The sequence below is a fragment of the Octodon degus genome, unplaced genomic scaffold (genome assembly GCF_000260255.1).
Source record: "Octodon degus isolate 3935 unplaced genomic scaffold, OctDeg1.0 scaffold00008, whole genome shotgun sequence".
NCBI lineage: Eukaryota > Metazoa > Chordata > Mammalia > Rodentia > Octodontidae > Octodon > Octodon degus.
This window is the reverse complement of record NW_004524584.1, coordinates 4,790,479-4,803,813: the sequence shown is the minus strand read 5'-3', so window position 1 is coordinate 4,803,813 and position 13,335 is coordinate 4,790,479. Positions and strand designations below refer to the sequence as shown.

The 13,335-nt window shown below is 35.8% G+C and overlaps 1 protein-coding gene across 2 annotated transcripts in view; it reads right to left on the bottom strand.

Moving 5' to 3' along the window:
• The window catches only part of Stag1 (stromal antigen 1), a 462,283-nt gene that overhangs the window by 140,775 nt on the left and 308,173 nt on the right, over positions 1-13,335 (bottom strand). For both annotated transcript variants that reach the window (XM_004624996.2, XM_023705036.1), the window contains exon 10: positions 9,751-9,874. In XM_004624996.2, the coding sequence (XP_004625053.1) occupies positions 9,751-9,874 (124 nt within the window). The remainder of the gene's footprint in view (positions 1-9,750; positions 9,875-13,335) is intronic.

The window sequence follows — 13,335 nt, the reverse complement described above, 5'->3', positions numbered from 1 at the left end:
CCCTAAAAAAAAAAACCAACAAAACAAAACGAGAAGAGTATTATGTATCATATGTAATGAATACAAATCAACAATGGATAAACAAAATGTTAACATTACTCATCTTAATATAAAGCTACAATCTCAGCTTTAGGACACCATGACACACTTTAATCACAGACTAGAAACTAAGGCCCAGGAAATGAAATTAATCCTTTTAAGTTTACACAGTAAGAATCATAGATAGTGGTGGGTATCATAGTGTACACCTGCAATCCCAGAACTTGGGAGGCTGAGACTGGCCAGCATGCGACACACACACACACACGCACGCACACACACGCGCGCGCACACACACACACACACACACACACACATCCTGAGCTCAAGGCCAGCTCCAACTACAATTGGGAGACTGTCTAAAAAATCAAAAACAAAGCAGAACACCAGCAGCAGAAGCAGCAACAACTCTCCAAAATACAGACAGAGCAAGGAAATAATTGTTTTATTTTCACATGGTTTATGATAATTCCCAATTAAGCGTCTTTCCTCCTAGGTCTTTTTATTCACCCTACAAAATTTCCTGCCCACACCATCGAAACTTCTAAACCATTAAATAAGGTGGTATCCATGAAAATATTTTTAGACTACAAAAAAACCCTCATAAAATTGAAAAATTCAAACGTTTGTTTGGCAATTGCTTGACTTTAGCATTTATGACTTTCTAAAGTGATTTCTATTATAGTACCTAAAATGTTACACTATAGTAATCTAATCCATATTAGCATTTTATAACTATTCTTGAAAGTGTTACACCAAAACAGAGAAACATATAATGTGTAGAACACTGTATTTGTCAGAATCTTTATTCATATTTGTGCAAAATTACTTTCAAAAAACATCAAGTGCTATAGAAAGTACTATGCAACATAATGGTAAGTGTGATTTCATATTGAGCTGTATCTTTTTTTTTTTTTTTTTTCCCGGAACCGGGGATTGAACTCAGGCCTTTGTGCTTACCAGGGAAGCACTTATTCTACTGAGCCATCTCCCCAGACCCAGTTGTATCTTTTTTTTAAAGGGAAAATAACTTAGGTTGCCAGGAGAGTATCTAAATAGGGACACTGGGGCTGGGGAGATAGCTTGGTGATCTAACTGCCTGCCAAGTTCCAGAGTTTGATCCCCGGTACCACATGCCTAGCCAGCTCTGGAACACTGGGCGCATCATGCCAGCACCACCTGCCTGTAATCTCAGTGCTGGAAGACAAATAAATAAAACAACAAACAAACAAATAAATTTAAATAGGGACCAAATTCAGGTAGGCTATTAAGGAACAGATGTGGAAACATGTGGCAAGGGTAAAAGGAGAGAGAGCAATACTCATCATCTTGATGAGGGACAAGAGTGTAAAGCTAACATCTGTAATCCCAGCACTAAGGAAGCTGAGGCAGGAAGATTGCTGCAAGTTCAAGATTAGCCTGTACTAAAAAGACAGCATGAACTGCATAGAGAAACCCTGTCTCCACAACAAAAATAAAAACAAAATCGAAAAAGAGGCAAACCTGAAAGTGTCTTTGGTGAGCTTAGGAGAAGAGGATACGTCAATACAAAAATGAGAAGACATGATCAGCTGAAAGAATCTAGATCTTGTCTAAATAACACAAAGATTTTGATAAGAGGGTCACATATAAGAAAATATAAATAGATTTGTCCACACAAGGCACTATGGTTTGGATACAGCTTATCCCGGATTAAAACTTAAGTTTAGGCTTGGTCTATATAGGATGGCAGCCATTGCCCTTTTCAATGGATGAATGTTTTTCCTGCAGGAATGGATTAGCTATTGTGAAAATTTGTCTCTCTTTTCCTCTCCTGCACATACATACTGCCATAACATAAGGTCTTAATCAGAAGCCAAGTACATGCCAAGACCATGCTCTTGGTCTTCAAGAACGCTGAGACAAATTAACTTCTTTCATTATAGATTACTCAGCTTCAGGTATTCCATATGGCAACAGAAAAATAAAGGTAAATGAAAAACACTACCAAGCAGTATAGATGAAATACAATGAATGGAAAAATGCAATCAGGGTCATGAGTGTTAAATCTGAAAAGATTAAAATATTTAGCTAAACACCATGGGATTACTATTGCTGAATTTAAATTAGGCATATTACATATAATCTTTAAGGGCAGAACCAAAATGAATGAGTAGGTAAGAGAACAACTACTGCAGTTGTTAGAGACTATTTAATAGTTGTTAGAGACCAAAACTAACAGTAAAAAAATCATAAATAAAACCTTTGTTTTCCATATTAAGCCTAAGATGTTTGATATGCAGACAGATAGTAAGGTTAAGCTTAACAGCCTAAGTTGTATGGTAATAACAATAAGCTTGTCTTCTGGATGGTTAACAACCTAAGTTTGCAGACCAAAATTAGATGAAAAGGAGGGCTGTAAGGAAAGCCAACATTTTGGCCCTAGCCTTCTAAGGTCAATTAAGACTCAGGACATATGAGAACTTGTACTGTAATGTCATGTAACTCAGTAGTGTCCCAAATTTTCTGATCAAGGAGATTATGGGGCCAAAGAGGAAAGTGACTGATGGTATAGAGTGTGCCTAAGGAGAGTCACATGGAGAGAAAACATTCTCTCAGGTTTTCAGAGAGAGCACATTGGCCAAGCAATGGCCGTGACTCATCCACATGGCTGACACTGACAAAGGTTCTACAATCTGAGGTACAGGATCTCAGCATAAATCCTGAGGGGATTTCACTGACCTTATCAGACCCAAAAGCTACAACTCTTGTTGCATAGGTCCTACTTTACCTTGGTCTTAACCACCCAGCAGAAAAGTATAAAAATGAACTATAGGAAGTAAAGCCATGCTGTTATGTTGAGCTGTAGGGGACTCAGGTCAACGATTTCTGACACTGCCAGTCAAGCAGAAGACCCAATACTACTATGGGCTACTGGACTCTTTTAGAATATTTTGCTGAGTTTACACACCTATAATATTCAAATAACGGAACTTAACAAAAAAAGGGTATACAGATGAATGTCCATTTTGTATCTGTGTATTCAGAATGGTTAGAATAGATATATAGTTACAATCTCTTAATGAATAGAGGGATTAGTTCTAACAGTGTTTGTAAATAGGGTATCATGTGCACATCTTGTACAGCAATTAACCACTAGGAAGAATGTATGCAATGTGTGAATTATTCAAACTGTCCTACCAATTTGATTTGAAACTGTCTCATTGCTATTTATCAATAAAATTATGGGAAAAAAACCCTTTGTTTTATTTAGGAGGACTGAGAAGGTTATAAGCTTTAAAATTCTATAATCAGTATAAAAGTTTTATCAGCTTATTTCATTGAGGAAGAGGATAAATCTGACTATGAAGCCGTAGGCTACAGAGGGTAAGGCTTTAATTAGATAACTAAAACAACAAAAAGGGGATTATTCAATACTTAAATCCTTCTGTAAATAAAGAAACTGGAAATAAAGGTGGGATTTAAGAAACCATTTACCTGAATACAAGAGTCGTGATTTTATCAATCATATATATACACACTCTTCCTCTATCTAAAGATTGGATTTATCCAAGGGTTCAGTGACTTTAAAAATTGATGGCTGTTTTGGTAACCAAACTGAAATCACTGTTTTCTCCCCCAAATCTGATACGCATATGAGGTTTTGTTAAAACTGATCAATGAGATACAAATTCATAATAATTTTATTAAGTGAAAGAAATAGTGTTAGGGAATAAAAGCGTGAAACTTTAAAGCAGTTCCTAATTAAAAAAAAAACAAACTGGTTAAATTTTGGAGTATGTATATACATGCTGAAGGTGCGTTACATAATTCTACATTTTCTCACACTGAAGTAGAACCTGGTTAAGTAAATTAACCTGAGATAGGTTAAATGCAAAGGTTCACATGGGATTAGATAACAAAAACATGGAATACAGCTTTGCATTAATTACTGAAAAGAAAAGGTTATATATTGATAAGGAAGGTACAAACTCAGGAAAAATAGTCACTATATACTAATTAGATTTTCCATTAGATGAGGTATTAGGGGAAGGAAGAAAATACTTTGGTTTTTTTTTTTTTTTTTTGGATACTAAGCAGTCTAGGCTGGCCTTGAACCAACTACAGAGCCCAAGCTGGCCTCCAATAGGCACACAATCCTCTAGCTCAGCCTTCAAAGTGTTGGTTCTTAAAGTCATAAATTATAAAAATTAAAGTTAAAAAGTCAACTTACGATGATCTTTCTACACTAAGAACTCATAGCAAAAGTCTATAAAATTTCTATGTGGTCTTTTATTATAATTCTATGCCTCCAACACAATTTTTAAAACTATTTTCACTATATAACAAAATATCAGATGTATTTCCTTTCTCTAAGCAATGTATTCGATACAGGATCTAAATATGCAGCTCAGATTCATAGTGATTCTACTATTTCCAGCCTCTACAGTGCTGCGATTACAGGCGAGTGCCACCATGCCCAGTTGGCTGGGTACACTGGCAAGGGATGTGGTACTGGGGATAGAACCAGGCAGATACTTAAGACCACTGAGCTATCTCCATGACCACAATATTTATTTCCATGTAAAATATTTGTATTCATGTATTATTCTTACACAACATTCTAACATAATGGACTACCATAATTTAATACTCACAAGTTTTTGTATGTTATTTCTGTAATTGGATTCTAATTTTTATTTTAATACAATTAGAGTTCACTTAGTAGTTATTTGTTTAAAGTTATAGGAAGTTTTGCAGATTAAAGCAAATGATCTTACCTAGGTAGAATAACACAAGGCTATACATACTTTATTTCATTTAGTGTACATTAAAAACTAAATTTTAAAAATGTTTTGTTTTTTCATTACCTGTTTGCAACATATTAAGTACTGGAAATACATGTACATAACATCTTTATTCTTTCTTATTCCTTTTCTTTTCTCCCTGTCTCTAGATTATTTTTCATTGTTTTCATCATAGTTACTATATTTAGTTCATGTTTATGATATATTGTACAATCTTTAAATTCATTGTGGTTATCTGATATGCATACATGACACATTATAAACCTTTTTACTTCCTCTCCCCTCAGTCTCAAAATATTTTTGAGAATACTTAGTGTAATATTTTAAAAGTATCAGTCTCTATTCCTAGCACTTTGGAAGGATACAGGAGGAGGACTGGGCCCCACCCTGGGCAACTTAAGACTTAAGGAAACCCTATCTCAAAATAAAAAGAGGACTGAGAACATAGCTCAGTGTGAAGCCCTTGGGTTTAATCCCCAGTACCACAAGGGAAAAAAAAGTAAATGATTTACATGCTTAGGTCCAAAAAATAAGCATTGTATTATCAAATCTTTCTTTAAAAGTCTGGGTCTGGGGAGATGGCTAAGTAGAATTAAGCGCTTGCCTGGCAAGTGCAAGGACCTGAGTTCAATCACCAGTTCTGGAAAAAAAAACCACCACAAAACAAACAAACAAACAAACAAAAAAAACACCTAAAAACTAGAAATGAATTTTAGAAAGTAAAGTGGCATGCCGGGGATATAGCTCAATGGCTGCAATGCCTATCTGGCAAGCACAAGGTCCCAACTTTGACCCCCTCCAAAAAAAAAGTAGCTTCTGATCGCTATTATACTTTTTAAAAATTTCAAGAGAATGTAAAAATTTAAAAGTGTTACACACTTTCTATATCTTTAAATATCTGACAGTTTAACATACAGAATTTTAGGTCTATAAAAATTCTAATAATTTATTATTCTTATCTTTGATTATTTTAAAGGTTAATTATTCAGGAGTCAAAGATCTGTGATTCCTTTTCAAGTCAGATTCTTTTAATTTTATTTTTTTGAACAGCACAATTTTTAATATAACACTGTAATGTTGCTGATTATACTGAATAGTACAGTACTAGAGTTTTAAGTTCTGTTTTACATAATAGTACATGTAAGAGTTACACAAATGAAAGCAAAGTCATCAAGTGGGAGTTTTCTTTGACCATTTCTTTGTTCTGAATATTGTAATGTACATGCTATAGAATTCCTCACTTAGTGACAAATTCATTTAACCACCTGGTCACAGGAATTGAACTTAGTTGTTAAAGAATGTATTTTCAAAAGAATGTCCCATGGCCAGTGAAGTTTGAAAAACTCTGTATCATGTCTCATTTATTGGAGATCATGACAATTTTTCAAGCATGAAGTTCTATAGGAAGAGAGCTATCTGCTTAAATTTGGTTCTTTTCTTAATTTATGGGCTTTAATGAGTATCTACTGGATATTTTTTCATTTCATTATGTCACTTGTTGATTCTCTATGATGAATGCATTTAGAAATATATGCTGCCTTTGTGCAAAGTAGTGATTGCTCTGATGATTTGGGTTTCAGATACCGTGGTGAGTCTGTGGGATAAATATTTTAGAGTTAGAAAGTCAGTATTTCCAAAGTCAAACTCTGTAAATAGTGGCCTATTCCAGCCCTGGGGGTTTTGTTAACTACTTTATCTAAATATATGTTCGTAAGTTAGTTCAAACAAATCTTTCACATATACCCATTGTGCCACCTTACAAATTCAAGTTTGCTTTCAGTCACACATCTGAGAGGGGAGCACAGTTGCTACATCTTGTTTCCCAGGCAGATGCTTATGACTTCTTTTCATTTAGACAAGAGAGTCTGCCTATCACAGCGCCTTGCTCTGAGCATGTAACACCCACCAAATCAAACTCTGTGACACCAGCAACCATGGCAGTCACCCAGAGAACTGAAATAGGCAACGTGTTTCTTGTTCCTTGGTCAACTGTGTGGGTGCTTGAAGGCTTCTTTGTTAGACTCAGGTTGCTGTTTCCAAGCTGCATGTGTACAAAACGGAAGCCTTCCACTTAGAGTACTTTCTTCAAATTATTTGAGGTTAGAATGATAAAGCTCTGTGTAGGAGATTGTTTCTCCTTCCCATGATTTAGGGAGATTGTTGGGGGATCTGTCTTTGCCCTTGAACCCACTTTCTCTCTCTTACCAGGAGCTTTATCTGGAGAGTACCTTGCTCTCCACTTCAGAGCTTGGTTTCATTTAGTAGACTTGAATTCACTTCGGATAATTTTATTCCTTGGGGTCTGGGCTAGGACTGGCTAAAGTCAGATTCTTATAGAACAATAATTCTATTCTCATTGGCCTAACTCTCCTAAATTCTTGGGATGGTCCCCCCTCATGTATACTCACAATTGACTTTAAGGGTGAAGACTGCTTGGCAACAAATTGGCTTAACTGTCCCTGAATTAGATGGGAAACCCCCGATGGCATTCATTGGTTCTGTGGAACCAATGAGTGGCCCTGGCTACCCTTGGATGGATAGAAAGATGTACACAATAAAAGGCAGAAGTGTCACACATACTGACAAGCCTGCAAGCTTACTCCATCCATGGCATCAATGGTCTAGAAATATGTCTCATTGGTATGATCATTTGGCTATCTTATCCCTTCCCCAGGGTTAGAGGATGCCATGCAACATATCTGGGCCTTAATTAACTATATTCAATTGTATGGAAGTGGGGAAGGGCTCTCCCTCTCCTGAAGAAGTAAAATTAAAGAGGCAAGCCATCCTCCAAAACTGGATGACATTAGACATTATAACAGCAGCACAATGGAGTATTTACACAATTATAAAAGCTGAATGTTGTATGTATATTCTTTAACCTTCTGCTAATGTCTTGATAGCTGTTTGTATTTGTTACTCTTCTCTCATTGCTGGGACAAATACCTGACACTCAAAATGCAGGAAGGAAAGGTTTATTTAGCTCACAGTTACTGGAGTTTCAAGACACTGGAGGAGAGGCTGGAGCACTGCTGTGTCCAGGATGGCCCTCTCCACATCTCTGAGAAAGCACAGGCTAGCCAGCTTAAAGGTTCATGCCTTTCTGGCCCTGCTCCTCGGTCCCCGCCCTAGTCCTCTGGCCCCACCCATCAAGCCATCTGTAGTTCCTTCAGCTGCATCTGCCCCATAACTTACAGGAGGCTTTAGGGGGACAACTAGGCACAAACCATAACACTGTTGAAGATATTAGATGACTGACTAGTTAATGAAATATCAGATTCTGAAATTCCCTAGACTTTCTCCTTATTCTCTTTATGGAAAGCCATTATTTGCTCCTCCTTGTGGAAATTGTTGGTTATATTCATAATTATCCTGTTGATATTATTTGGTCCATGCATACTTAACTTCTGTGGCCATGTCTCTTCCATACTTAAATCTTTAAAAATCTTAGAAATGCATTTTAGAAAATAAAGTGGCAGGCCAGGGATATAGCTCGGTGGTTGCAATGCCTACCTGGCAAGTGCAAGGTCCCAAGTTTGACCCCTGGTAACTCCCCCCAAAAAATATAAAGTGGCTTCTGATAGCTATCATACTTTTTAACAATTTGAAGTGGATGTAAATATTTAAAAGTGCTACATACTTTTTGTATGTTTACCCAATACAAGAACAGCTGGGGTCTAATGAGGACCTTTAGACAGACACTCAGTGGAGTGTCTCATTGACCACCAGCCTCCAAGAAAAAGAACTACTCATCAATATACTTTCCCTGGATGAACAGCAGTGATTGATAGTCTAAGAAACCTTAACCCACCCCTTCCAGGAAAGCTTTTGTCTATCTATCTCATCTGCCCTTCCTACCTGACTTGCTTCCTTATTTAATCAATATTCCCCAAGCAACTAGACTTGTCATAATCTTTTTTTTGTTTTTTTTGTATTTAGGACAGGGTGTATAGGGTCTATAGCATCTCACTGCGTAGATTGAATTTGTAGTAATCTTCCTGTTCACAGTCTCCCAAGGGTTGGGATTACAGGCACACACCACCACACCCAGTCTCATTTGCTGTCTCAGCTCACCCTGGGACAGGGCCAGCACAGCTGGTCAGGGGATCGAACTCCCAGCCACTGCATCTGCCTAACCAAGCACTTTAATCCACTGAGCTATTTGGCCAGGCCCTAACTTGTTGTAATCTCACTGGTTGAACACAGTTTCATCTCACTTCACACCCATCTTATGTTTTTCCATTGGATCAGTATTGTGACTATACTTGTAATCATATTGACTGATATAATTCTGTTCCACCTTAAGCCTGCCTCACCTTGTGGCTTTGCTCAATAAAATGCCCTTGAGAAGCAGGGTTGGTGGGCAACCCATTCTCTGGAACTCCTTTTGTCTCTCTAAGACAGAAGCTTTTTTCTTCCTAAATTCATCCTACTCTTAAAAAAAAATAAAGTCAGATTCTTTTTTATAAGGTTAGAGAGTTAGAAACAGATTTTTTGATCAAATATACTACACTTGAGTAAGTCTATGCAATTGTTACAACAGATAAAGCCCTAGAAAAATCTAAACAAGAAAAAAATTTTCATATATTAAAACAAATCTCTTTTGCCTGCAAACTAGAAAATGACTAAAATTTTATTTTCTTGGGATACTATATATATTGTTGTAGGTCAGCTGTATCAGTCTTGAGTCAAGATAGTGTTGCATCTAAGTAACAGGAACTTCAAATCTGGACCAATGTGTCAATTTCATCATGACCATCAAGAAAACAACTGAGCTTTATGAGAGCTTTATAATTACATTACACCATCTTAAATTTCAAATGATCACAACTCTTGAAAAGTCAACTATTATAACTGTGATTCCTAGCATGCTGGTTTTAAGACAAACTTATCTTCCTTCACAGTTTAAAAAACAGTAACTTACCCTGTCATGAAGAGTCCAGCCAACATATTTTAGGTAACTGTCATTCAGGAAGGCATCACTATACATTTTCATCCATACTCCAATCTCTTCAATACAAATGGCTCTAATCTCAGCAATAGCATCACTTGTTGGGTGGCAGGGAGAACAGAAACCTCTGATTAATACCCAAAGCTGAAGGTAAGTATAAGCAACAAAAATTGTAAGTAACAGCAAGTATAAATATTTCTTCTTCCATCTCTAAGATATGACCTTTTTGTGTACTTCAAGCCTGCTTTGCATTCAAAAAATCATACTGCCTCAGCTTTCCATGGACGGTATAAATATATTCTTAGAGTCCTATAATTTGAGTATCTTGCTTTTCATATGGTTTTTGTACAATATTACACTATCAACATCATAATGAAAAACTAATTTTTACTGAACTGCTCTATTATTTGGAATTTTCCAAGAGCCTGGACCATTATGGAGCCAACAAACATGACAAATCTGAGAAAATCAGAGTACCAATATCCCAGTAAAGAGTAACATAAAGCTGACCACTGTCTGAAGAGCCCACAGTCACTGAATCAAAATAATTTTTCTCTCCAAGATACAAATTAGTTGTATATCTATGAAAAATAAAATCATACAGACACCAATATTATTTGAAAATGTGCAATAGCTTGCAAAATCTAAAATCCTGAAGTCATTTGTTGACAATTTAACTATGCATGCATAGTTTGTACTTTTAAAGATGTATGCATGTATACTTTGTACTCGCATAGAATAAAGTTTATTACTTCCATTACATTTATTTCTTTAGGCAGAGGAATAGGAAAAAGTAATCTTTCACTAAAATGGTAATAATATGGTTGAGTGTTCTCTGAAGTGGTGGCAGAACAACCTCAAATGTCAGAATTTTGGCTCCCTGCCCAGATAACTCTTCAGCTTACTATAAGCATCTGATACAATCCTACTCTTAAGATCACTGAATCATGAGCAAATATAATACTGATACTTTTATTTCAATTTTTCATGAAATTAGCCCTAATTTTTAAAAAATGTGTATTTTAATTAATTTTCAACTCTCCAATTTTACCAGGTAATAATACAAGGCAATATTCTGTCAGTTTATCTGACATTTTATTACTAAGACACTATCCTTTGTTTCTTTTCAGTGATAAAATGAGTTCTGGAATTCTAATATTTCATTCCCAGTCTTATAAGTCATATTTCCTCTATTCTGCTACAATTTCTTAAACATAAAAGCCATATTGCTGACTATAATACTTAGTTTTTCTACTTTCTGATTATATTTATTTCTTATAAAAAGATTCCATAGTATAGGGTTAACAGTCTAGGATCCATAGCAAGGCATCATGAATTCAATGTTTGGTTGTCCTATTTATTAAGACATGATCATAGACAAATTACTTCCTTCTTTCTTATGTTTCCTTACCTGCACAACAGTGATAATAATAGGACCTACAGTTTACAAAGATATTGTGGAAATGAATTTACTTAATCCAACTAAAATACTGGGGCTGGGGAGATGGCTCAGTTAAATGCTTCCCTGGCAAGCGCAAGGGTCTGAGTGCAATCCCTGATTAAACCAGAAAAAAGAAACCCATTAAGTAAAATACTTATAACTGAAATCCTACTAAGTTTACCACAAAGGTTAGTTCTTAAAATCTCTATCAATCTAGTCTCAGATAAAGTAGATAAAGTAGATTTACAGTAACTGAGAGGATGCTCCTAGGCCTTTTTAATATAAAATATGAAGGGCTCTAGGATATTTTAATATGCACATTTTTAGACATAATACAATAGAAACAAAAGAATGAATAACTGTGTCCACTGCACAGCTAAAAAGTAAAATATTATGGAGAAAAGTTCCTATATATGTCTTGTCAATTATCACTATCCCTAAGAACAAATCCTTGATTTAGTATATTTCCTATTTTTGTTTGAACTTTATAAGTATTGCTTTATACAATTTGAAGGTTTATATAAATATCCCGTAGGCATACTTCTCCAATTTACTTTTTTCACAAACTATTTTGCAATTTATGTATACTGATCTAGCTTTAATATACTATTTAAAACTCATTCAGTGTTCATTTATATGAATATATTACAAATTATTTATACACTATCTCACTGCAGAGCATTTAGGTTGTTTCTAAGTTTCTGCTTTTATTAACAATGATGTCACTAACAACACCATACAAGTTTCCTTGTGTGTATGCATAATTTTTTGTCTACAGCAGTTTTTTAAGCAGTGTATTGCTACTCATTAACACATAATGAAAGAGTGAAAAGCAATAATTACATTAAAGTACATAGAAAAAAACATGAAAGTGCTCTATATGTTGTTCTGGTTAAAATCTTAAGTGCAACCCAGAGGGCCATATCCCAGAGGCATAGTCAATAGCCTATGGCAGTTTACAAGGTAAAGCCTACTGGAAAGGATGCAAGGTAACTAGGGCATATCTGTAAAGGGTATACTGGTATCCCAGCCTTTTCCTCCCTTTGTTTTCTCAACTGTCAAGAGGTCAACAGTTCCTTCACTATATACTCCCCCTAGAGATGTATGTTACCACATGTCAAAGTCAACAGGGCCAAGTGAATATGGAAAGAAAACTGAACTTGTGAGACAAAACAAGCTTTTCCTCTTTTTAAGCTATTTGTTCAAAAAGTTATTTGTGATAGAAATTTAATTAATACAATATGGTTACTAGTCTCAGGACTAGTTTGTACTCAATGGAAAATGTTGGCAATACACCTGTTAGCCAATGTTTTTCGTATGTAGAAGTGAAATTACTGGATAAGAAGAAATCTACATCTTGGGGATAGAGAGACAGCTCAGCGGTTTAAGTGCCAGCCTGGCAGGCACAGGATTTGGGTAGCCAGTACCACATGCTGTGTTGGTCCCCAAACCCTGGGTGCACTGAGCCAGCCATTGAAATTAGGTGTGGTGTCCCACACCTGTAATCCAGGTGCTGGGGAAGCTGAGACAGGAGGATCACTGTGAGTACGAGCTGTGTAGCAAGACTGTACCAAATAAATAAACGAATGATTAAAAAAATAAAAAAAGAAGAAATCTACATCTTAAACTTTACAATGTACTTCATTTGACTAAAACCATCTGATACAGGTTTCTATCTCTAAATGTTGCGGGCTTATATACTTTTTTGCACAAGGGACAGTACAAATATAAACAAATGGTAACAGAGAAAAAAACCCTCTCCTAAATCTGAATACCAAATACTCATTTTAGCTCTGTCACTACAACCAAGTAGTACGTCCATTAGAATATTTCATCAGAATCCACATGATTGTGGCAAACTTGTATATCTACATACGTGCAATTCTATTCTCATTCTCTGTACTGACTAAGCTTTCAGTTTCCCTTAACTTCTTAGCTCTTCCCTAATTTTTGTCCTATCTTCCTAAGACAATTCATTGACTTCTTGTTCTGTAGGGAATAACCTTAAGAAAAAAGGGTATGTGGGGGACTCAGGTCAATAATTTCTGACATTGCCAGTTAAACAGAAGACCCAATGCTATTATGGGCTACTGGACTCTTTTAGAATATTTTGCTGA